Source organism: Thermobia domestica, chromosome 4, assembly GCF_964235325.1.
Source record: "Thermobia domestica chromosome 4, izTheDome1.hap1.1, whole genome shotgun sequence".
NCBI classification, from domain to species: domain Eukaryota; kingdom Metazoa; phylum Arthropoda; class Insecta; order Zygentoma; family Lepismatidae; genus Thermobia; species Thermobia domestica.
Genome location: NC_137457.1, coordinates 270,733,905 through 270,761,706, shown reverse-complemented (window position 1 = coordinate 270,761,706; position 27,802 = coordinate 270,733,905). Strand labels below are relative to the sequence as shown.

Below are 27,802 nucleotides of genomic sequence, written 5' to 3'. Positions count from 1 at the left end.
CCAATAGATGCAAGGAGTATCGCCTCAAGAAATGAGAACGAATTATTAGGCTTAATAAGGATATGGCAAACTAAATATAATAAGATAACTATTGAACACTTGGAAGTGCATAAAGTTAAAGCTATGCTACGATCTGAAGTGTAAAGCGCTGCTCACCTACGACTATAGATTATTTTGACGTTATATACAACTGGATTCCAATTATTGTAAGTCGTTCAATCTTTGTTTTTTTAAACATAGAATTGCAAATTAATCCTTAATTTCACTACTTTTACTTGTCTATTATCCATATGTTTAATCTTTAATTATCTGTATTCTACATATAACACTTACTAGCATCAGCATTATCGTATTAAATGTATTACTTCCAAGTTGTTGTTGAATCTCAAATCAAAACTCGTTGTTAAGTCAACGCTAGGTGGAAAGTAACTTTCTTGTAAATTGCATCATAATATTTTGAGAACCAAAGTTTTTTGGGTAAAATCTTGCAATAGATTTCTAAAGTATCACAGATGTTCTTTTAGCTCTAGTTTAGCACGTGTTAAGCTCTAGCATGTGTCCAGAATGATTACGAACGTATGGTGTTTTGAATCACGAAGATAATTGTGAGTTTAAGCCCCGTTGAAGAGCATGGTCATTCTTAGCTCTCTTCGAAATTGTTCATTTGTTGAAGCTGTTGTTTAGATTAACGACGCTATAAAAACAGATGTACTGAATACCATAGATGCATGAGTTCTGGATGTGAAGATTATTTTAAAATAAAGAGATTGCTAAGGTAGGTGCCTTTTATGCAAGGGATAATAGACCCCGCAGGAGAAGGTTGCAATTTCAACATCTTATTGTAATTCATACTACAGCTTAAACTGTAGATCTAAATATCATATTGTCTCGGTGCCATTCAGTATCGTAAATTTAAAAAAAAAAACAAGCACATATAATGAATGTGCTTTTAGTGCAGTTTTTATATAGGAGATATGTCAAATTCTAGTTTTAGAAGTAAATAATACTAAAAACATTACTTACCATTTCTTCTCATTGAATTAACTTAAATACTAGCTGCTCGTTCTGTACATGTCTAACATTGCACTGCCTTATAGAAAATTACTTCCTTATCTGAGGGCATGTTTTAGTTAAATATTCTTGTAGCTTCCATATGTCACGTAGCTAGGGCTTACTAACCTGGTTATTAATTGTGAATTTCATACCTTTGCTACACTTCTTCTTCAGCAATCAGTCTACAAAAATAATATGATTTAAATGCACTCTTTAAATATACAACTCAAACATATACACAAAATAAAGAACAAAAACGATTTTCCTTGTTAGTGAAATATCGTTTCTGCCTCATATAACTTTAAACAATTTTGGACTTAAATTATTTTACGTTGTTGTTTTTTTTCTCTTTAAACTCTTTTCCTTTTATTATTTTCTATCGATCAACGTCACTAAAATAATAATTAAATCAAGTTTGCAATTACTTATCACGGAAGTCGATAAGTATTGTTCATTGAAACTGGTTTTATTTCCACACTATGTATAGATATTTTGCGTTATACTTCATCGTTTCACAACTACCCACATACAAACAGGACATAATCTACACTTCAGAAGCTGAACTTAGGCAAGGTAATATCGTTATTTGTGTATTTACGTAAAATATTTTTCACAGTATTTGGTCAAATAAATGCATGTTACAGTGGCTTAGCAATACTTTTGTTAGGAATACCAAAGAAGCAATAAAGGAATAAATAACAGCAAATAGCTTTCAGTGATTTTTGCTCATTGAATCACTCTTGTTGTGTATCAAACGTATACATGCATTTCAAAATTAGAATTCATATATAGTTCACTTTAAAAATATAATTAATTAATTAAATTAAATATATATTAACAGATGCATTTGTACAACATGTTTGGGAAGAGTTGGTTTATGAAATTGGAATGAATTTTATAAATGTTCACATTTATTTAGATTGTTCATTAAGAGAAGAAAATAAAAATTTCCATCAGTTTCTTTAGATGACTGTAGTTTCAACCATTGCGGGAGTATACAATTGTGGCATATTCGGACACTGCTTTTCATCTTGTTGATTTTCTCCATAAAAGATGGATCAGAGTCAAACAGTGATTTCGTTCTTTCTAAATTTCAAGAAATCAACAAGCCTAATTCAAATACAATAATAAAACAATAAAATATAATTTTAAAACTTTTTTACATTTAACCTGAAACAAATATTTATATCATAATTGGAACAGCATTCTGTAAGAAATTTATGCTAAACGAAAGGAGATCGACATATACTATACCATTCATTTTAAGATTGCATATACAATTAGGTTTACTAATTTAATTTAACTAACAATTATTACATTTTCAATTTTATTGCATTTCATTTCAACAATAATACAATAAGAAGTACTGAAGATTTTATAATCACTGACGTTCATTCATCACAATTCACACAGTTTTGAAATCTATCTTTCATTCTTCGACAAACAAATTTGTGCACGTTGCTTTGCGTATTAATTTTTAAAATGAAAATGTGGTTTAATTTTCAAAATTGCCAAAATTTCGTGGACTTAGACTTTTAAAATGTACTGGAGTAGTCTACAAAAGTAGAAACATCCATTTCGGTAAAGTCATACGAATATACTAGTCAATGAATTGGTCGTCTTCTGCCAGTCAATTTCTCGGTAATGCTTGTACTACGTGCATAATCATGGACTGCTCTTGACTAATGTCGAGAATCTAAATTGATGGAGATTAATGTCATATAAATCAAACTGATGTTGTAAATGTGATAATATCTGTGTCATTGAAAATAGGAGATACTTATCGTTTATGATTGCCAATAAAATAGTACTACAATACTACAAGTTGAAATTCTACCTCAGTGACACAGGCTTAGCTTAGTTGTTATAATGTCACATGGATGTTCTTATTATACCAGTAAACACATTATTTCTGTCAATATGATCGATTAGTTTGAAAGAAATTTTATCGGTTCAAACAATATTACGTAAAATTATGAAATATTCTCAAACTTGTTTAGCATGATAAAACTGAATTTCATCTATTTGTAAAGGTTTTCTTCCAAGAGATAGGTTAGTGTGGATAAGCTTCAAAAGTAAGATAATAATATAAGGTTCGGAAACTGTTCAATTCTAAAGATGATCTTGTTTTAGAATTTTTGCTTAGGGGAACAGTGAGAAAATACTTTTTTTTAATCAATTCTGTTTGCAAACTCTTTGGAACTATCAGTTCTTATGTAATTAATAATTTAGTCACTGATATCAATATTTTAACGTGTGTAATAAATGGTTTATTTTACTATTTGACTAGCAGATTTTTCAATCCATTTCCTTTTAACAGTTTCTGCATTTTATGACGTCCGTTATTCTCCAATCACTTATTTTTCCCTCCAGTTTTTAAATTGTCTATCATTACAGGTTTTCTTAATTACTTAGGTTGAATAAAAATAGTGGGAATACTGTTCTCGTGTCACAGGATTGTATAAATATTTCAACAGCACAATTGTTACGCAGCTAATCTATATTATAAAATTGAAAGTGACTCTTGTTTGTGCCTCTTAATCTCTTGAACCGCCCGACCTATCTCAATCAAATTTTCAATATATATGAAGTTCAAACCTGAGAATTTTTTTATCATTTCAATTTTACAGTTGATCTTAGAGGAGGAGGAGGAGAGGAGGGGAAATATATGAAAATGAATAACACTTAATAACTCTTGAAACATCCGACCGATGTCGATCAAACTTTCAACATAGACAAGGTTCAGTCGTGAGATGTTTCCTTCACTTTCACAGTGCAATTAAGGAGCGGGGGAGGAGGAGGAGGGAGATATATATCAGAAAAGTAAAAATAAAATAACTGTCTTTGTAATTTCATCAAGTTTAAACCACAAGACCGATCTTAACCAAATTTTCAACATAGATGAGGTTCGGATTTGAGGTAGTTTTTATCATATCACTTTAGCTGTAGAACTTATGGTCGGAGGAGGGGACGGGAGAAACCTATAAAATTAAATAAAACGTAGTAATTCTTGAACCACCAGACCGATCATGATCAGACTTTCAACATAGATAAGGCTCGGACTTGGAATGGTTTCGTCATTTCACTTTTACGGTGCAACCTAAGGGAGGTCGAGGGGGGAGATATACGTAAAAAAGAATAAAAATAAAAGTGACTGTTCTTTGTGACTTCATCACGCTTTAACCACAGGAGCGATCTTAATCAGATTTTCAATATGGATGAAGTACGGACTTGGAGTGGTTTTTAACATATCACTTTGACGGTAGGAACTGAGGAGAGAGGAAGGGGATGGGATAGATACATAAAAATACATAAAACTTAATAACTCTGGAACCATCCAACCGATCTTGATCAAGTTTTCCACATCAATCACGTTCGGACTTGGGAAAAGTTTTATCATTTAACTTTGACGGTGCAACGTAGCAGATTGGGAGGCGGAGATGTATGTTTAAAAAAATAAAAATGAAAGTGAATGTCTATGTGCTTCACTCTTGAACCACCTGACCGATCTCGATCAAATTTTCAACATAGATGATGTTCGGGCCTGAGATCTTATTTATCTATTTACTTTAACGATAGAGCTTATGGGAAAAGGTAGGAGGGGAAGATATATATAAAAATAAATAAAACTTAATAACCCTTGTACCACCTTACCGATCTCAAACAAATTTTCAACCTAGATGAAGTTCGAACATGAGATGATTTTTGTCATATCACTTTGACAATGTAACTTAAAGGAAGAAAAATACGTTTACAATTGATCGAAAATACCGATATTAGTGTCGAATCTATAGCTTTTGAGGTCGCAGAGATGAACAGTGGCACTTCTGATACCATTTAAATCCAAGTTGAGTACCGCAAAACTTGTTGGAGGGGAGGCTATATATATATATATATATATATATATATATATATATATATATATATATATATATATATATATATATATATATATATATATATATATATATATATATATATATATATATATATATATATATATATATATATATATAATCAAAATGACCAGTATCAAGAAGCGCTTTAGTAATTGTTAAAAGTGACAGACTTACGAAACATATTACTATTTCTTTTAATTTAACCAAGCGAAGCGTGTAATTGATGCTAGTAAAAGATAAAAGAAAATGAGGTGGCTTGTGGTAATAACTACAAGTTATTCATTTAAAAACAGCAGTGCTGTAAAGTACAGGAGGAAAGGGGAAAACTCATAATAAGTTTCGGAGAGACAAACAGGATGGATGGATCGATTCAGTTTCACGTAAACGCAGTGCACCCTTCGTGATCATTTTTTCGATATAATGAAGGAACCACTTCTCGGGAAATATTTACGACACAAGTTTAAGCAATCATCCTGCAAGAAATCGTCACGAAACAGATATGTGACTACATAAAGGTTATATAACAGATGTTCTAGTTTGCTTAATGTCAGATACGAATCATAAGAATGTAATAATTACTTTTTATTCAGCCCTTCTATCTTAAAAAGAACTAATTGTATGTTATTATAATGTGTAACACGAACAAAAAGTTAAAATGTACACCATTATATGTTATAATCCTAACATAAACCCTATTTCGCCTATAGTCTAGTGATTTTTAGCTCATCCTCTATTCTAGATGAAGATATATCATGATACAAATATAAGTAAATTACATACGTGGTTCAATTATTCAGTTGAGTTGAATTGATTTTGAGTTTAGCGTCCCTTTCAGCAGCGAGGCTATATGAGACATGGATCTACTGATTAACGTGGAATCCGAACCACATGAGCTCCTACCGGGATTCGAACCCGGGTCTCCCAAGCCTCCAATTATTCAGAAATGAATATTTCCTTCCTTTCCCGTTTTACCAGTTACAAACGAGAATTTGTTAACACATTTCCGTTGCTCTTCACCTACACTTAATTTATTTTAGTAATGAATCGTGTATTTTTCTATTCAATAGTTACATGTTTTGTTAAGATTTGAGAAATCACAATTTATGTATAAATTCAACATAACTTTTGCCTCATATATTCATTTTAGATCAAATCTTAATATATATATATTATTAGGTATTCTGCCTTTTGGCAGGTCCTGGGACTAATGAGATTGTTTTTTTCAATTTTAGATTTGGGCCTGGAAATGTTTCTTCCACTTTTGTCGATCTTCACCTTCCTCTTTTAACTACCAATATTTTCTCCTATCCTTCAAATCATCGATCAGCTGTGTTCTTCTTCTTCCTATTCCTTGTTTTCCTTCCATCTTTCCTTCTATGGCGGCGTGAAGAAGACAATTTATTTTCAAGATGTGTCCAATACAATTTGCCTTTCTATGAAGAATGATGGCTAGAAGTGTCTTCTTCTCTCCTATCCGTCTTAAAATATCTTCGTTTGTTGCTCTCACTGTCCATTTTAACTTCTCCATTTTCCTCCAACACCACATTTTGAAGCTCTCCAAATATTTCCTTTCTAATTTCCGTAATGTCCAAGTCTCTGAACCATACAGTCCAATGCTCCATATATAGCACTTGCCCAACTTCTTCTTAAGTCCAATATTGAGCCTGCTAGTTAAGAGTGATCTTTTCTTATTGAATGCTTCTTTAGCTATGGCAATTCTTGACCTGATCTCTTTGGTGCAGTAAGCGTCTCCCGTGAAAATAATTACCAGATACTTGAAATTTTCGACCTCCTCAAGTTCTCTTTGTTCTACTTGGATCCGTAAGGGCGTGTTTCCATGGGATATTCTCATGACTTTCGACTTTTCGATGTTATTTTCCATTCCATACTGTTTTCCAGTGTCAACTATCTCCTGTAGTACTCCTTCGGTTTTAGCTATTATAACCGTATCATCTGTACACCTAATCTTGTTTATGATTTGTCCTCCAATCTTGAAGTCTCCAGTTCCCATTAATGCTTCCTTCAGTAACATTCACTGTAAGTGTTGAATAATCGGAGCTACAAATTACAACCTTGTCTAACTCCTTGTCCAATCTCTACACTATTGTTTTCTCCTTCATTCAAGCGCATCTTCACTCGTTGTCCTATGTACAGGTTTCAAATGAGTCGTCGATCTCTCCAGTTGACCCCGATTTATTTAAGTATTTTCAGAAGTTTCGTCCAATTGACTCGGTCGAAAGCTTTTCGCCAGTCCAACTCTTCCTTTACATCAAGAATTCTTTCTGATATAATTCTCGTCAATCCAATAGCATCTCTGGTTACTTTTCCTTTCCGGAATCCAAATTGATCTTCTTCTAACCTTTCATCTATCTTGCTTTCCAGCCGTCTGTTCAGTATGCGTGCAATGGTCTTTCCAGTGTGGGGAATCAGGCTAATGGTTCTGTGATCGCTGCACATCTTTCTTGATTTTTCTTGGGCAATGCAATCATTGTAACATCAAGAAAATCATTTTTCTATTCTCCACTCAGGTAGATCTTGTTGAGAAGTGAGGTCAGTACTTTCATTGCATTGTCTTCTAATTCCTTGAGCAAATCTACTGGTATGTCGTCGTCTCCAGTGGCCTTTCTCCTTCGCATGTCTTTGATTGCTTGTACTACTTCACTTTTCAATATACTGGGTCCTTTTTCATCATCATCCACCTCTTCCTCTGCTTCGATCGCAATATCTTTGGGGCGGTTTTTCTGATCATACAAATCTTTTGTGTATTCCTCCCAAATTCTAAGGATTTTTTTATGGTCAGATTAACTTCTTGATCTTCGATGCCGAACATTTGTGTACTTTTCTTAGCTCTCCCTCCTAATTCTTGTGCTTTCTGGTACATCAGATCATATCTGCCGCGCCGTTGAAGTTGCATTATTTCATCACATATCTACTCCATGTACATTTCTTTGGTTTTGTCCGTTTCTCTTCTGAATTCATTATTAGGCCTTCTGTATTCATTGATATCCTTACTTTTTGCTCTTCTGCGTTCCTCCATCTTCTTAAACATCACTTCAGTTATCCAGGGTTTTCTCGGTGCTCTTTGCATCCTAACAATGTTATTGTGGAATGTGTTAAGTAGAATCTGTTTAACTTTTCCCCAACTATTCTCTATATTGTCAACCATATCTCCAATTGCACAGAATTTTTCTTCAATCTCTTCTTTCACATCATCGTCGATATTTCGTAGTCGCAGTAAGTTCCATTTTCGATTTCTCCTCCCATTTTCCTTGATCCATTTTAACCAGGTTTGCACTTCTGCCACCAGTAAATTGTGATTCAAATCAACGTCCCCTCCTGGCAATGTCTTTACGTCAAGTACACTATTCCTGAAACGTTGCTTCACAATAATGTAATCGATTTGGTAGCTCTTCTTAACTCCTGGATTTTTCCACATATACAGGTTGTTTTTCCTTTCCTTAAACAACGTGTTCATCACCACAAGATCATGTTGCCTACAGAAATTGATAAGCATTTGAGCTCATTCGTTTCTTCTACATAGTCCAAATGGTCCCACTACCATATTCGCAGCTCCTTCTCCTATTACGCTGTTGAAGTCTCCCATTACTATGATGTTGACCTTACCTCTTCCTTCCTGATGCAATATGTCATTGATCTGATTATACATTACTTCTACTTCATTATCATCATGGCCTGTTGTTGGCATACACACTTGTATTATTACAATATCCACTGGTTTTGCATGCAGTTTTACAAACATCAAGCGGTCATTGCAGTATTGCACTTTTTTTTACACTTCTTGCTACTTCGTTCTTCATTGCTATCGAGACATCATTCTCAGCCTTATCACCACCCGAATAGTATATTCTGTAATTCCCCGATACTATCTCATCTTTCCCTGGCCATCTCACTTCACTTAAGCCCACTATGTCCACTTTACATTTGTCCATTTCGACTTTTAAATTTTCAAGTTTTCCCTCACGTCATAGAGTTCATACGTTCCAGGTTCCCATGCTGAAATGAAAGTTATTATTTTCTCCTCTGATGATTCTTCCCGGAGTAGTCCTCACCCGGAGATCCGAACGGGGGACTATTTTACCTCCGGAACTTTATGCTTCACGAAGAACCATCATATTTATTTATTCTCCTCCTTCGTCCCTTCTGGGAAAAAAAATAATGTGTAGTATTCCCATTTCCTTTCCACATCTCCATACTGTTGACCATCTAGTGTTTCATCCACCTTTTAGGACAGTTTCCCCTTCTAAGGACAACAAGGTGCCCTGGCCTCCACCTGCTCATCCGCCCTCCGAGAAGGCCGTTGGCACTTGGTAGAAGCTGACTCCTTATCCCGGGAGTCGGTCGTACCCGACCTACGAGCCGCCAAAGACGTTGCCCGCTTTCTCCCGCGAAGTGGTGTAGGTTGGGATTTTTCCTTCGTTTAGGATGAAACCCAAAGGCTTTTCTCAAACCTTGAGCCTAAAAAAGTGAATTTTCGAATATCGAATTCTAATAGTGGCGAAAAGTTGCGTACTTGCGTGTTAATAAAATTGATGTATGGATAAAAGACTAAAAGTTAAAACAATAATCAAAACACCAGATATTACCTGAACTTTCAAATTTTAAGAATTAAGCTTCTCTAATTCCGAAATGCTGAAATAATTTTATTTTAATAATGGTAAACGCATATTTAAATTACAACGGTTTGTCCTGTTTTACAGTTTTAGAAATAAACGCAATCTTATATTAAATATTTATACAATACAATTATATTAGGTTTTTAGGGTTTTTATACGGGGTGGTGCAAAACTAGTGGAAATTCCCTAGAAACCATAGCATATGATGTTATTTTAACTATAATAGGGCTAATCATTGCACAATTATGAATATTTCTTTGTCGTATCCACACAAAAGAGCTTAGTAATACAGTATGAAACATGCATTGTTACAGAACGTATTCAATGTGCTCTTAATTACCTGTCGATTTTCAGATGCATTCTATGATTTCAGTCACGCAACCTGTTGTGCAAATATCGGGTGTAATGTTGAAAGTTGCTTCAACGATTCGCTCTCTGACATTATGAACATTTCTATTTCTAACACCTAACAACATACTTCACATGGCTTCTCACCTATTAGTGCGGTAGACTCAGAATATGGAACGAGGGGGCGGGAAAATTTCGTAACACCTCGCCGACTAATTCATGCATTAGAAAACTGCTGACCAAAACATTCACGGACACAGGTGCTGTAATACGGAGAAACGCCATCTTGCTGGAAAACTTAAGAATGATAATCTTCCTTAATCCGAGATGGCAAGATGTGCTCTTCAAGCATCTTCCGAAAACCATCCCCCTGAGGGTCCCGTTGATGAAGATTGGAACTATAACGTGACGCCACACCACAGCATCACTTTGCTGGAAACACTTGCAGATGCGTCAAATAAATGTGTATTCTTATCCGACCAGTACTACACGTTCTGTTTGTTAAACTCGGCCGACATATAAAAGATTGACTGATACATAAGTGATACTTTATAGTGGAATGTGGGGTTAGTATTAACTGCTCTTTTGTTAATTAAACAAATTTCAGACGACGATCTAGATCATCGTTTCTAAGGTGCTGGTGAAGTTACAGTTCATTTATTCACTGACATAATGCACATGATTGAAGTGGAACGATCACCAGCTGTACGGACTACATTGCGCATGCTTCTCTTGGGACTTCCACTAAATAATTCCAACACTACCAAAGTAGCTGCTTCGTCTGTCACCATGTAGTGTCTACCCATCTTGAATTGATTTAGTGCAGAAGCGCTTTTATGGAATTTCTTCAATATTTTGAACACAGAACTGTTATTGATAGTAGTTCTTCCTGGATAACGACATATGAAATTGTATGCAGTCTCCCATGTAATCCATTCTCCAGAGATCAGCACGATCTCAATGCACTCTGCATATGTAACTCTTCTACTAGTAGGTCGCCTGCAACGACACAAAAAGAAATAATCAAAAATTCGGAACGATTATAGACACAGTAGACAAGACTCAGTACTTTGATTCTGTGTTAATTCGGAATTAAAATGATAATTCACAAGCTATGATTTCCATTTAGAAGAATTACATAAAATTCAAGATGGCAATACATTTTTTGATACGTTCTGGAACTTTTCCCATCGCTGTCCCCAACGACAGTTTTGTTAGATTTCACAGCGTTCGCAATTTCTTAGAGTGTTTGCACACTTTTGGTTCACCCTGTATATTCATATTGCTGTCAAAACATCTTGTATTTCTTTAAACCCTTTGCAAAATTATCCTTGCTAAACTGACTGAAATCTCACCACTTGGAGGTGGATGTAATTCCGTCAACATTCACACAGTACCCAATCATCCAACAATTCAGAGCATGTTAAATAATGTTGAATGATTGTAGTTGAACTTCTCTTTCAACACCGATGCAACATGGACGCACAGCTTAATCAGAGATTCGAACCTCATGATCCTCCACCGGAGACGAACCCGGGTTTCCCGGACTGAAGGTGTGTACAATATCCGTATTTTGATCTCGTAAATTAGGTTGTTGCGTCATTCTCTGTCATTGGTGTCATCGTCAAATAGACTTCCTGTCAATTGTATACATCTAACAGTTTTACGTACCGTTCCACTCTTCAGGTGTGAAAGGGAAAATTTATAAATTGTAACTCTTTGGCATGAAAAATAATTAACATATTATTATTATTATTATTATTATTATTATTATTATTATTATTATTATTATTATTATTATTAATTGTCAAGTTTTCTGTCATTAGAGGAAAAAACATTACATTTTTCTCCTAACTGTGTTAATGCTTTGCATTTAGCGAGTGTACTCTCGCAATCTCATATACAGGGCAAACATTTCATGATGAGTACGTATTCGGAACATTTAACATCGTACCGAACAACAGGTGCATATCCTTCACAATATAAATGACTTTTATTTTCATTTCGTTCGTAGACTCGTTTGAGAAATAAACATTCGTAAAACCCAGCAAACATACTAACCATCCACAATGACTAGGCCTTCAGTTCAATAATAGAAAAGTGTTTCTCTGTTATTCTGAGAACATGTTGTTACCGATAACAGTGTCTGAGAGACAACACGTACGAAAGTTTAATTATAATAAAGTACTGAAAGCTAGGTATTAAGAGACGTAAGGAAAATATGTTAATACTTTTATGTTTCCATTAGTATGCATTCATGCCCAGGACTACGATGAGCTCATTAATTGGCCTAAATATAAACTGCTATTCCCTTAAATAATGGAAAGCTTGATGTTTTTGTTTGTCATTTATGCAAAATAAAACTCTGGGTTTGAAGGTACCAACTTCCCTTATCAATCTCAAACAGTGCAAGAATGTATTAAATTTGCGATCTAGTTCACCGGAAAAGTGTGCAAACAAGTCAATTTAGATGTCAATGTTAGAGAAACGTGATATTCTTAAATAAGATCAGAAACTGATTCCGATTGGTCGCCCTTAGATGCTAATGGTGGGAAAACATACATTATCAAGCCCTGAATGGTTTAATGGTTGGGAATATTGTGGGTATAGGTCAATAGCAGTCTCATCAGTATTGTAAAATCTGAGTTGTTTTACCAAGAGAATTTAACAAGAACAAGGTAATAGTTTCATCTCAATTTTGAATATATAAAATCAGTATATATAAAAAGAAAATGGTCTTGCAAATATTTTAATACTAAAGTATGTACTTTTGTAAACCCGTTAAAAATCAATCTTTCACTGAAATTCACTAACTTTAGGCCGCATGCCTTAACTCTAATCCTACCGATGTAATTTTGATATTTTTATTATTATTAAGCAATTAAAGTTAAGTAATTTCATGCTATTATAAGTCGCGAAATTACTTCTTTAAAATTTTAGCATTAAGTCAACACTTGATGCTTTTAGTTAATGTTTTCCTCAAACCTCAGAACCTTTGCGTAAACTGAAGATAAACTAAAGGAATTTCCCAATAGGTTTCCCTTTATGACCATGCAAATACACAACTGGTCCCCACTTTTAGAATTTGATATTCGAAAATTCGCATTTTCAACCCATTATCAATATATTAAGTGCCACTATAAAATGATGGTTTGGAAGAAATAAATGATGAGGTGGGTGATAAATTGGTGGGATTACGAAAATTAGAACAAAAGAAGAATGTCTGAAAATTCACACACAGATTACTTCTTATCTCAAAGATATCTTTGGGGAAACTAGGATCGCTCTATCACTGAGCCATCGCGGCTCCGTGAACATTTTGAAAACATTATGTTCTGATTCTAATAAGGTTTTCGTTTTTCAAAGTGTTTGAATCAGATACTTCCACACAATGCATGCTATCTTTTCCTTCTTCCACCACTGGTTTAAAGAGATATATATATATATATATATATATATATATATATATATATATATATATATATATATATATATATATATATATACAATCTTTAGAAACTTTATTCATTTAATTAGATTTTTACGAGATAGAGCATATGCTACAAGAGCATATGTACACATCATTATATATTACATCACTGGTAACGTCACAGCACTGGTAACAACATCCTCCTAAAATTTTATTTTAAACCTTAAATACGTTATACTTGTTGGCTTCTCAAGATGAATATATAATTGATTTCTGCCCTCTACCTAAAACTTAAAAATACTGTCACTAAAAGCATTAACCATTTGAAAGTCAAGCTTTTATTTGTTTCTTTTTTCTTGTTTTAAAAATTTTGACTTTCATCCTTTACTGTGTACGAGCACATTCTCAAATTGAGATTTTTTAAAGATAATTCCAGTTTAGATTTTATATTGTTTCCAACTATAGACCTATACAAGCAGATTCTTTGTCATTGTACTTCACTAGTCTGTTTGGATTGTATATGGTTGGAATAAGCTTGAAATAGTTTGTCTTTGCGATAAGAATAATATATAGCAATTGCTTTCTCTGTAGGTTTGCAAGTAATTTGTGCGAACCGCACATGCACAGAAACCGAATTTTGTAGTCGAAAAGTTAGGAAGAGAGGGACTAATTATTACACATCTGCAATGTGTGCTTCCATGCACAAAGGTAGGTACGTATTCATTGTTTTATATTTATATACATGTTTCGTAGTTTATTCAAAGGCGTTAAACACATGAAATTATGCTACATTAAAACTGTTGCTTTTATTTATAATTAGATGTTGCACGTTATTTGTTATCGGGAAACAAAAGAATGTTATAATTGTTTATTTTATGTTTGGCTTGAGATTTGCTTCTCTGAAAGCAATGTTAAAATCTGTTTCCATGTATAAATGACTTCAAAATGAATGGTGTAGAAATAACTTTTTCCTATCACTACTGCAAATTCATTGTAGCGATATCAGTGTAAAGTTAAATGTAAATTTTCCAAGCTTTTCTTTTCCTAAGAACTGCACTCAATTACATATATTCACAAGTACTTGTGTGGATCCTCCACTTCCTTGAAACGTCAGATGCCTATACAATTTGTAAATTACTCCTACGTTTGCAATAGGATATAATTAGCAAATAAATGAACTCCATTGATCTGACATTATTTCCCACGGTTGAGTGTTCTTTCTTTATGCAGGTAATGCAACGTTCCATATATCTTGTATGTTAGGGGCCTAATTCATACTGTCAAGAACAAAGTTTAATACATCTTTCTTATTACCAAAATATGCTCAAAAAGTATGGACACAGTAATTTTGACATTTTAAACACATTTTTATTCAAAGAAGAACGTAACACTTTTTTTTATTGTTCCTTCCTAGTACAAGTGAAATATTTTGTGCTTACAAATATTATTGTACAACAGAACCACTTTAAGCAATTTCTCAAACATTTTCCGTTAATTTTAGGACAAAAGAATATACGACTTTAAGAATTTAATTGATTTTCAAAGAATTTAGCAGTTGGTTTCTCCATCGTTTGGTTGAAATCTAAAAGTGAATATTATTTCAAAGGGGATAATGTAAATACTTCAAACCTTATAAGATCTAATCTGGATCAAACGACAAACTGATAGATATTGAACTGTTACACGAGCTTGGTTAATATTGCGGTAGTTATTAATTTACACTACTAAAACGAAAATCAAATGAAAGACTGTGTTTTTTCAGAACTATATGTTTGTTTTATTATTTCAGATGACATGCATTATTTTTCTCTTACTGAGATGAAAAGTGAATTTTATGCTTGTAGATTTATCTGTTGAATACATATAACACGGACTGGATAACTTAAGAGAGTTTCAACCGAACTAGAAGGAAAACTAATCCATGTGTTTATATTTTAAAGTAATATTATCCACTAATCGTTAAAGGGATTATGATAAATCTATAACCTAGAAGTAAGAAATTAATTCCTACATGAAAAAATGGTTTATCTTAATTTCGAATCTTCGACATATACGCCTAAGTCTTGTGATACTTGTTTCATGAAATAGACTACTAGACCATTCGTGTCAATATGAAAATATATAGATGTTCCAAACATATATATTTAATACGGCGTTTCTTAAGTTAAGGTCTACAATTCTGTCACACAAAAACTTTTTGTAATTGTGAAAATATTCGGGAAACAATATTCTATTAATCCGACCCTAGAAGTTTGAAGTTACAAAATTTATTCAGAGCCATCACGATTGAGGGTAAGCGGGAAGAATTTTAATTATCTAAATTATCATATGTCTTGTAATACTATATAGTTGTTAAGCCTGTTAAAACCAACATTTAGCACATTATAAGGTTCGAAATGATATTGAAGTAGGCTATATAAAAAGTTATGAACTTATGCATTTTCGCTGTCTGCAGAGAGTAGACATTGTAGTTAAAACTTGAAATGATATTTGAATTATATATTAGTATTTATATTTAGATCTTTACATTCTGTGATTTTCTTCAAACCTACATACTCAAGTTATGCCCAGAGTTGAATTTTGCTTACTCAAATTGTTGGTTCTTTAATCACTGGTTTTCACATGTTTCAAGTATTAGATGATTCTGAATAAATAGATGAGTCAAAATGTAAGACATTCGGTCCCTTAAGAAGTAGTATGTATTAAATGAAGAAATAAAACAATAAATTGAATATGTTTAAATGTTGTTAAAGTTTATTTATAATTAAATCATATTTTCTAGCTGGCACTGTGAAGAAAAGACCCTGCGATTACAGATGTGAACAACAGAACTTAATGTGTGAGAGAAACGAATGCGTTCAACGTAAGTATTCAAATTTTTCATATACGATCATATGGCATGTACTAAAAGTTGAATCGTATTAAAGTTCATTGCATTTAAATGTATTAGTTGGTTTGATTAAATTAGTTACTTTGATTAATGGATACAGAAGTGATACAACGAATCCAAATGATCTTTGGTTACCGGAATATGTGTTTTGTCTTTTGAAAGTACATAATATTGTACAGCTCACAGATGACGAGAAGAATCCTAGCAGAAGTAGTGTGACGTAGGTATGGGCTCGCCCACTTTTTGCACGGGGGTTTCAAATGACACCAAGGGATAGCACACAGACAACTACCCGGAGAACCAGACGACATCTAAGTATAGACCACACCTCATAAACCGAAAATGGACTTGACCGTGTCATTGACCTTTCCCCGCTCCCCCTGTTTTAGGGTTCTTCTCCTCATTTGTGAGCTGTAGTGTAGTCGTTACGTTAGATAAGAGTAATGCATATGCTGCATGAATATCATTTGCTGCCGCAAAGTATATAGGTAGATTTTTGTAGTATTGTCATGTTTAGGTTCTGGAGTAGCCAGTGTCGGACTGGCCAAGTTGAGGGCCCTTGGCGCGGGTCCTTAAAAGCCCTTACACCTACCCATACATATACATATATATATATATAAACTTGACTTTACGGACTAGAGGAGACCTTTGGTAAGTGCGAAGTTTTACTGGCTAGGGGCCCAGGAAGAGTTCTTGCAGAAAGACTAACTTAGGCTCCCGCAACCTTTTTGGTAAGAAGACTCAAGAAAGCATTTGTAATCGCGAAAATTCGACCGAGGCTTACATGTCTTTCGCCTCATGATCCCTCCTGGCCCCCTCCGGCCTTGAGCCCTTGGTAATCGCGAAGTAGCCAACATGGCCAGTCCGACACTGCGAGTAGCGTTAGAGCAGTAGTTTATACAATTTAATTAAATTTTAGTATTTGTGAAAAATTGAACTAAAGTTGAAACTTAAGTTGTTGAGTTTACATTCCTCTCAATTGGGATTTTCAGTATGTTTACTTAGTATATAAAAATGCGTGTATGATGAATAATCGTCCTTGAATTTTCTATTTTTTTAATAGACGAAGTGTTTTAAAGTCAGATGAATTGTTATAAATTTGTTATTTGATGACACTACCGTTTTGACGATATATTATATTTCTATTAAATTCTGTTGATCATGTGTACGATATGGTTCAGTTAGTATTATCTTCTTGAGTACAGACAAGTATGAAAAACTTGCAACAACACCGTTTTCAGAGAAGTTCATTTACTTACCAAGTACCGTCGTTCAACAGTAAAATGTTTTTGTACCAAACCTCGCGGCCGATATCACACATCAAAAATTAAGCGGGCAGAAATCTCACAGTCAGAACCTCGTCGGCGATGTCATCTGGACAAATAATATGGAAATATAATTAAAATAAAACTCACAAAATACTATTTCTGACACAATTTTTTTTTAAAAGAAACTTCGACATCTAAAATCTTGCGTGAAAATAACTCACGTAGCCGAATGCTTTACTGCGAAATTGGAACGAAATCTCTCGAAACTTTTAAATTGCTTGAAAATATTGAAAAAAATTGATGTTTGCATGTTCAGAGTTAATCACTCCTTTTGAAAGTCCTTGTGAGTTTTATGCTAATAGATTAAAACTATCAATCGACTTAAGAAAATCACTAAAAGACAAACAATAATAAAAGCTCTAAAAAGGCAGACGGTAATAAAAGCAGGAAATAACTTATTACTATTGTTTTTTTTGTTTTTTTTTGTCTTGCCAAACTAAAAAAATGATTGTTTAATACAATATTATTTTTATAGTAATTACATGAGACACAAATGTTTTGCTTGACATGACCTCAAAATTTTTATACATAATAATAATAAGACTAGTCATGGTTTTGAAATGATTATTTTAACAAAAGAGACACTGACCAAAGCTTAAAACCCACTTTATTTTAAATTATAATTTGTAACTGTTTCGGATATATAGCATATCCTTCTTCAGACACTATCGAAAATACATGAAAATACAGACATATATATAAATATTGTTATGACAAAGTTTAAATTCTTTAACCGTCATATATATAGTCATTATTATGAAAAAGTTTAAATTCTTTTAAAAGACATATATATATATATATATATATATATATATATATATATATATATATATATAGTCATTGTTGTACTTTTTATTTTATTTTTTTAAATTTATTTATTTATTTTTTTCCTATTTACTGATGCTTTAAGCCAATCCCAAAGGTAAAAGAATTTAAACTTTGTCATAACAATATTTATATATATGTCTGTATTTTCATGTATTTTCGATAGTGTCTGAAGAAGGATATGCTAGATATCCGAAAGAGTTACAAATTATAATTTAAAATAAAGTGGGTTTTAAGCTTTGGTCAATGTCTCTTTTGTTAAAATAATAATAATATATTATTTTCTGCTTTGTATATAATATTCTGCTTTGTACCTGTAATTAAAGACATAGTAGCCTTCCTATAGGTACTAAAGGAGAATGAGGAGAAAATGGTGGAGAAAGAAGGAAAATATATAGGACCCAGTGCGGTAATGTGACATGTTCTATATTGACGAAGGGAAAAAGTGATTAAAAGAACAAGTAAAACAACATAAGAACAACGTTTGTTTGGGGAAACACAGAAAAGCAGTCTACAAGCACGTAAGAGACACGGGACATTAAGTTAACTAGAGTGAATTGAAAGCTTTGGGCCAAAATGAGAAAGAGTTACTCAGAAAATGAAAAGATGCAAGATTTATTGAAAGAGAAGGCGATAGAGTTATCAAGTGGAACTTTGCACTTAAAATTAATGAACAGTGGTATAAGTTATTAAAGAATATTTAATATTAATTAATTCTGCAGATTTACTTTTGTAAATTTAGTATTATTTATTTACTTATTTTTATTTATCTATAAGCTATATTATATTATCATTATTCATACATAAGAAGATATTTGTAAAGCTTATTTTGTTAATTACATTAGGACTAGATTTTTTTTTCCTTTTTAAGTAATGAATGTATATTTTGTTCTCAATAGGGAGGAAGGGGATTAATGATTCGTTTCTATTTTTATGATTTTGTGTGTGGTTCAAGGCGATTGGTTGTTATAGATTTAAGTAACCAATAAGGATTCGTAGATTTTTTACTGTCTCTTATGTATTAAATCAGTCACTACCTGTGTATTCATAGTGTCTGGTGAAGCCAAAATGGGTAGTTGGCGAAATTGTTACACGTAATATTTTTTTACAATAAATGTTTTTTTTTTTAACTCAGCGAATAGTTTAAATCAAATTTGTAGATGATTTGTTCTGTAGATGATTATTACATTTTTTTTACTTATGTATGCATTCTGGGTACATCCAATTGCTTGTCACCGAACGAATCTTATGTTATTGTAAGTCACGGTTTACATCCTTTTGGCCTTACAAAGTGCTATATTTCTTGTGGCTGTATTACTATAGCATACCTTATAGATTATTTGGTCCATTCTACTCATTCGTGGAATTAATTCAAACTCTTCATTTACAACATGACTTTACCATATCTAATTCCCCTTCAATAAGCACCCATATTACTGCGACAGTGAAGAGTAGACACGGTAGGCTATGTTTTCGTTAATATGCTTACGTGTTAATTAACTATTTCCAATGCAATGATGTTTTCCGACCAAACCCGGTTGATTGAATTTTCCTTTTATCTCAATTTGGCCTGTCCTTCTTATTGAAAACCCAGAATCACTTTTCTTCCTACTACGGGCACTGTTTATCTTACTATTTATATACATGTTAATTCTGTACAGATAAAGTGCTATGACAGAAAGTTTTCCTTGAATTTAAAATTGCACTGTTTCCCTTTCAAAAGCCTTAGTCAGATCAAACGACAACAAATATATGTTTTATCGTGTATTTGTTGATTTTTTGAAGATCTGTTCTTTATTACTGAATATCACAACTATCCATAAATTTGTATCCAAGATGTTTATTCCTAGCAATCTTACAATAAGGAAGACTCTTATCTTCGCCTTTCCGGTAAATCTACAATTATATATTAGGAAACACTGTTTGCAACAACGACTTTTCACACATATTTGCTCATTTCTCATCTACTCATTTTCAAAAATATCTATTGAAGCTTTCCTAGCAACGTAATGCAAACAGGCCCTCCCGGGTTAGCAGCCAGGTAAATATTGTTGTATCTTGCAACGTTTCGAGGGATGACATTGTTCTGATCTTCAGGCAAATATGATGGGACAATGGAATGCATAGAATAAATACTTCATGTGTGTGTGGTTGGGCTCTTCTGATTGGAAGTTCAAATGGTGACTTCTGATTGGTGCTTGAAATGGCGGGATGTGATTGGTGTCCATATTTGACTCAGAATCCCGTCTCTCTGCTGAGATTCGTTTTTTCTTGCGTGATTGTCACAGCTTTAAACTCAGTCTCAGTTTAGCGTTCCTTTCGGCAGCGAGGCTATATGAGACGTGGACCTACAACTTAACATGGCATCGGAACTACATGAGCTCCCACCGGGAATCGAATTTGGGTCTCCCAAGAATAAAACAACTTCTTTTTAAATAGTTAATTATGACAAATGACTCATAGCAGTTGACTACGTTCATTTAACTTTTCGAAAATTGTAATGTTGCCTAACGTTTCAAGTAGCATTGAGTATTACGACTCAATTTTCAAGACACGAAAAGTTTTGGCTCAAGTAGCTAAATATTCTGTTGATGGTAACGTATTACGTGAAGAATGTCCTAAATTACTAAGTTACGTTGAATATAGCAACGTCTATTAAATTTCGCTGAAGCTGTATTAAAGAAACTCAAGTTCGTCACAAAAACAGTAAAACTGAAGAACAACTTTAAGATTTTCTACGAATAGTTAAAATTCAAGAAAATAGTCCACTTCGTAAAACAGCTCGAAGTCCAAAATACATTGGCCAGAACTGATAGCTTCTCGGACGCTAGACAACCAGTATCATGTTCTGGTTGTGTTACGAAAAGACGATGATCTCTTTAAATTTTCTAAGCGCATTCTCGCACTTCTAAGACTTAACACCTAATTACCTACTCGAAAATGAGTTTCGACCCATACTTCTGGTATGGTTGTACTTGTCTGCATGGCTTATATCCAGGCCGAAGATCCATCTGAAGAATCGATCACTCGAACAGAACTCACAAGGGAAGAAAGGGATATATATATATATATATATATATATATATATATATATATATATATATATATATATATATATGTATATATATATATATATATCGAAGTGGAAGATGGTTTATACAAAAAGTATGAGTTATATTAATATATAGGATGTCTAGAAAATCCGTTGCCACCCCTAGAAATCGCAAACGGTACGACAGATGTCAAAACAGGAAAACACGTGTTTGATCATTTTAAAAGTACAACGTATCAAAGCAAATATTGTTGTCCCAGGGCCACCCGCAGAGTCCCAGGCGGGGTCCAACTCAAAATTTGCAAATGGTGACGAGATCAAGTAGCGTATCATTGGAAAGCTATTGGAAAATGAACGAAGAAGAAACAGGTCTCTACTCTCTAAAATTACATGTGCAAAATGGTGGCCGGTCAAAATGAAACTTTCGGCAAACGTTATCGTGTACGACCAGCCTAAATTAGTACTACATTTTGTAGTAAATTACTTGAATACATAGGTACTTTTCAGTAATCTGAAAAAAAGAAATGGAGTTACAATGGAAAAACAATTAAATCTCAACATACGTACATCCAAACATTGATATTTGCATACTTTCTGACATTATGGTGAACAAATAAAATATGTTTTACATTACTTTAGCTTTTGAACAGTTTCCTTTAAAAGTATTAAGGGCAGTGCTAACATAGTTGATACGAAGTCCACTGATCTATTTAACGTTCTGTCGTGCTTCCATTTTCATCAAGGATCACCAGACCCCTTAGTATACAAATGTGGAAGGATTGTTATGGACGAATGTAGGTGGATTGTAATTCTAATTACATTATCTTCTACAGGTGCAGTAACTGATTGAAATATCAAGTTTTGTATTAACATCACATATAAACCTTGTTGATCTATACTAAATAAAAGGAGAAGATATATTTTCTTACGATTAATTGAAACGAGCAGGCTAACAACGGGATAAACGCAAACTTTATTCAAACTGAAATTGTCAGTGGAATATCAAAATATTGGTGAAAACAAATATATCTAGATAATTACTGGTGTTTTTATTTATTAATTTATTTTATGTAAAGCTGAGTATAATACTGTTGCAGGCTATCTAGGTGAATGAAACATAAGCTTAAGTCATTCAAGTTCCCCGTTCAGCACAGCGTACTCAGTGGCATTTTTCCACTGTTAGCCCGCGCGTTGCAATTATTAAAAATGTTATTAAAAATGGTGAATTACGAGGTAGTGATATTGAATACAAGGCAAGTTAAGAATAACATTTGTAATACATATTTTTCTAATATGCAATTTGCATTATAGCGCCATATGGATTATGTTCTGACGGTGGAAACAACACTTGCATTGCGAAGAAAAAGATTTGCCACTTGAACATAATGCAGATGAGAGACGGTCCTGGAACAACTTATCATCAAGAACATTGTTCGGTATAGTTCTGTTTTATTACTAACTAAAAATATTGTACTTTCAACCTAACGAACAAAGTGAGCTATGCATAAAGCATTCATTTATACGAAAGGAGTTCTCTAAAGTCATAATGTATTTTTCACATTCTCAGGAAATCTCACAGAAAGAACAAGGAGTAGAGGAAAATCAATGTTGAAAAAATACTGATGGTAGACAAATGAAGTGTAGTAAACCTTTTTTCTCAGAAATATTGCTAGATTCATTCTTAATCGTGCACAACCAACAGGCTTTTCATTCCATATCATACATCATACAGTCAGCCGCTTACGCCTAAACCCTCTCTCTGTTATATCTGATTTGAAACGAGAGGTTCTATAACATTCAATTCTACAACAATTAGAAATCATTCATTGAAAGTATTCAAGGCTATATTTACATAGACCGAAACAAAAAATAACAATAAAGCCGAGGTGTTACTTGCATTAAGCAATATCGAGCACTGATCTCGGAATATGAATGTACAGTGCATTATTTTATGGTGAAATTATTGCTATTCGCCTACCTATATTAAGCAATCACTCAATTTGAGATGTAATATTCAGGTGGTAATATATACATTTCTATTTCTTGGTTGCACTGATCAGTTGTACATCTAATTGGAATTACATTTAGATACCTTGTAACTATAGAATCCCATCACTACCACCGAAGAATACTTCAGCAGGTTGAAGAAGCATTATACGTTAAAATTTTAAATTATTACGATTCCTTCTCAAAACTTTCCTTAATATAATAATAAAATAACTATGAATTTACAAATAACGCTTTTTCGTTTTTTAAATACAAATAGTTTATGAAATTCTGAAATGACGGAAGATTAAAGACTTTAATGAGGCAACATAGTTAAAACCATTTTGTACTAATTATGCAGAGAAATGTGATAATATTACAACAAACTTATTTATTGATAACCAAATTGTGCTAAATTTACATAGTTACGCATTAATTAAAACCCATTACGCTTTGCGCTAAATTCTTAAAATGAAAGTACTTAATTTAACTACCTGATATGCTTGTCTGAAATTTGTGCATTTTTGCCCCCAAAGAGTAATGTTTACTTAATATTGAAAATACAGATCTGGGTAAAATAAATCATATCGACAAATACCTTCGACGTTGCCTGTCAGAAAATAACAGAAATCTGAGCAGAATATATAGCGGCAAGCAACGCAATCAACATTATACCATTTAATTGAAGACAATTTGACAAGAATGTTTGTGACTAAACTTGGAAATGGATGTCACTACTGTCACTAAGCAGCAACGCAACTCTAGAAAACGGATTCAACATTTACTGTATGTCGGCCACTTTGATTAGGTTATTTTTCACCCTTTCTACACACCGTATCAATAAGTGCTGTATGGCTTAGACGCGTTGAAAGTGTCACTGTTCACCTCAGTGATCCCCAGTACTATGAAATTGATTGTAGCATCTGTGGGTTTCGCTTATTTTCACATCTTACTGTCTTCTTGTCCATCTAAGTCTCTCTTATATTACTCATATGCGTATGACAAATTCCTTTTAAAAGTTAATTTACATACCCATGTTCACTTTGCTAACTTGATTATCTCCAGAGACTCTTCTTTTAAGAGTCTTCATCCCGGCAAAATTAGAATACCGCTCATTTTACAGTAATTATGTGATATCTCCACATAGATAAAAGATAATTGAAATATGGAACAAGAGCGCCCTAGACAATATTATTTTGCGTGAGGTACCATTATCACAAGTCACCTAATGGCTTTATGTTTTCAGCTGTTTAGAAACGCGAAAATAAATGTCGATTTTCAAAATGGCTTGAAATCGAAAGCAGATAAGTGAGTCGTGATAACGGTTTCTCATGTAAACTGATATTGTCTAGGGCGCTCTTGTTCCATATTTTGATTATCTTTTATCTATTTGAAGATATCACATAATTAATGTAAAATTAGCGGTATTTTAATTTTGCCGGGATGAAGAGTCTTAAGAATAAACCTTAACCAACTCTTCTTGTTTGGTTCCACTCGTCCGCCTTTAGGATACGCATCAAAGTGTTCTGAGTAATCTTCTAGACTTCATTCTATAAAAATAAAAACAAACAAACATACATGCATACATACATACGAAGATTCATTTTTAATAAGTTTTTTACGGTGTTCGTTCTGAGTAGTTGCTAAAGGATTATGTTTAGAGAACATACTATTCCTAATAAAATGGAAGTGAGCATTTTGTGGAAAATAATGTGTGTCTGAAATTGTATATAAGACAAACGAAATAACAAAATAACGAAGAGGAAAATCGTAAAATTCGATGTTGCTATTTGCCAATCACGTTTTCTAACTAAACAATGTATCTAAAAATGAACGAAAATAATTAAAAGTTATGTTAAGTGCTCTCCACTTGACAACAGTTTAAAAAGTTTCTATCACTGCAGCACAGACAGCATTACACTTTGCCTATAGGACGAAATACACAGTGAACAAGTGTATGAAAAATGTCAATCCATTGTTGAAAACAAGATTATTTAAGTAAACTATGCCATCTTGCCTGAAACGTAAAACTATTATTTCATATGCTGTGTTGTTACTTTTATAGAACATACCACCATTTATTGCAGTACAACGAGACCAAGATAGCATTTAAATTATAGCGTTTTGTACACTGGATTGACAAAACTCATCAGCACGCCAGTTTCTCGATTTAACATCGAAACCACGTCTTGGCTTTCCACCTCCCCCTGATTGGTGAAGAATAGTGGTTTCAAGAAGTGCGCCGTAGGTCGCAACCGGTAGGAATTCATAGAAACAAGGTCAGGAATATATGCCGGGTGTAGCATGCGTTCAATACATGTGTATACGTGTGAGTCGAGTGTGCTTTTTACTTATCATGTTGCAGCAATCGGCTCACAATTACAAAGCATTTCTGGAGTAGCGATGCATGCATCCCCTCCAACTGCTCGGAATAAATGTCGACACACACCTACATTCCTTTGGGGCATTGCTTTTGTCAACTCATATGGCTGAATGTGGTAGATTCTGATAGTTTTCCTAAGTACATGAAGATAACAACTTTAATGGGCTGGGACATTCTGAGTTAGTTTCATTTTAGTCGTCTACTGGTGAATGAATAGTCCTCAAAGTGATGTTGTATGACCTTAGAATCTGCTACTCTGGGGCGGACAATCCTTCACTGATCTTCAACAGTTTTACAACATGCTATGTTGTAGTTAACATTACTCTCTTGTGTCTACCAGGTTTGCCTCGCTAGATTTTGTAGATAATGCATTTTTTGTTATTATTATTGTAAGTAGTAGTAGTATTACTAAATAAGATCACTCATATATGCTGTTCAATTTATTTCAGGAAGACTGACGCAATTGAAACCAGATGTATAAGGAATAAATCACATGTCATGCACAAATGATTCATCTCTACAATTACATAATGCTCTACTGATTCTTAGTAGTTTATGTAATATTAGCAACAAGTAAATCATAATATACATAGTTTGTATTTTTCTCATATGGAAGACAACCATTCTGTATTCTGTTCGTGTCATTATTTTGTAAAAACAAATAGGTATAGTGAATATTAATATTGTAAATGTTAATAAAACTAACTCAACTTTTCGGTTTACTTCATTTAGTCCAAGAAAGATATGAAACTATTGGAAATAATAAACTTAGATCTAAATTTTTATCTTATAAAGAAAAGATAACGTTATAAAATCTCAAGGTTTACTTTACTTGCACAAAAAGAATATATGTCTAAATTAAGAATTTTGAGGTTTGAATAGCTTAGCTTTGATTAAACATTGAATTAGTATTGTAAAATGTTATTAATAACATGAAGTAACAAGAAAATGTACTACTTGACCACTATAACTGAATTGGCATGTACCATTTATTGCAATCATAATTTCTATGTACTTTGTAAAATCACACAAGTTCATGCAAAGTAATGTTTCAGTAAATCTACGATATACACCAACATTGCCTTGGTCACACTACAGGCAACCGTCATTCCGTACCATCACACTTTAGCTCTTTCATTAAAAGTAACGATATATCGTTTTCTGTTCTGGAAGGGTAACTTCTCTAATACCTGTTCATAGGTCCGGTGCATTATCGCACTGATATTAGTGATCCATAAAATCATTAAAAAATAAATATGTAGTTTTCAAGTAGTACTTTCTAGATTATTACTACTATTATGCGGCTTAACGGACCTCCTCACATAGACCCTTCGCACACTACACTTCAAGTGTCGAAGAAGCGCGATATTTTTTTTCTGTGGAAGGCTTGTCGCGCGGTAATGAATTCCAATTTCTTACAGTGGATGTGGCGTGGGACTTTCACACACTACGCAACAAGCGTGAATCTGCCACATGATACAAGCTAAAACCATATACTACGCGACTTCGTGTGTCGATGACTCGCCACAGCGCCACAATTTATCTTTTCAGAAACCAGATACTCATTCTGAAAGATGAGCTCAATGGAAGCTTTCGATACAGACGCTTTTATCGCAGAGATTCAGGCAAAACCTAGTGTACAGAACTCTAGCAGCAATTTCTATAGCAACAGAATTGAAAAGACGAAAGCATGGGACAAAGTGTGTTGTGCATTCCACAGTGGATTCATGGATATACCATTGAAAGAGAATAATCGTATTGGTAAGTTCACTGGATGTTGTCATTTTTTATTTCTTACATTTTCCAAAATTCGGTAAAAAGCCAATGAACTGTTCGGTGGAAATTGCAACATAAAACTACATTATTTATAGCTTCACTTTAAAATTTCAAATTATGTTAAAAATAACACAAAAGACCAGATATTCTCAAATATAATTTACACATTCACAAACTGCAATCCCCCTGGCCAATATG

General features: G+C 33.4%; 1 protein-coding gene across 1 annotated transcript; it reads left to right on the top strand.

Moving 5' to 3' along the window:
* The first annotated feature begins 1,511 nt into the window (after positions 1-1,511).
* Positions 1,512-26,400, top strand: LOC145683506 (uncharacterized). Its single transcript, XM_081754845.1, has 5 exons — positions 1,512-1,626; positions 13,956-14,072; positions 16,147-16,227; positions 22,771-22,895; positions 26,278-26,400. Exons 1-5 carry the CDS (start codon positions 1,533-1,535, stop codon positions 26,284-26,286), a joined length of 426 nt encoding a protein of 141 aa, XP_081610971.1. The 5' UTR covers positions 1,512-1,532; the 3' UTR covers positions 26,287-26,400.
* The last annotated feature ends 1,402 nt before the right edge of the window (positions 26,401-27,802 follow it).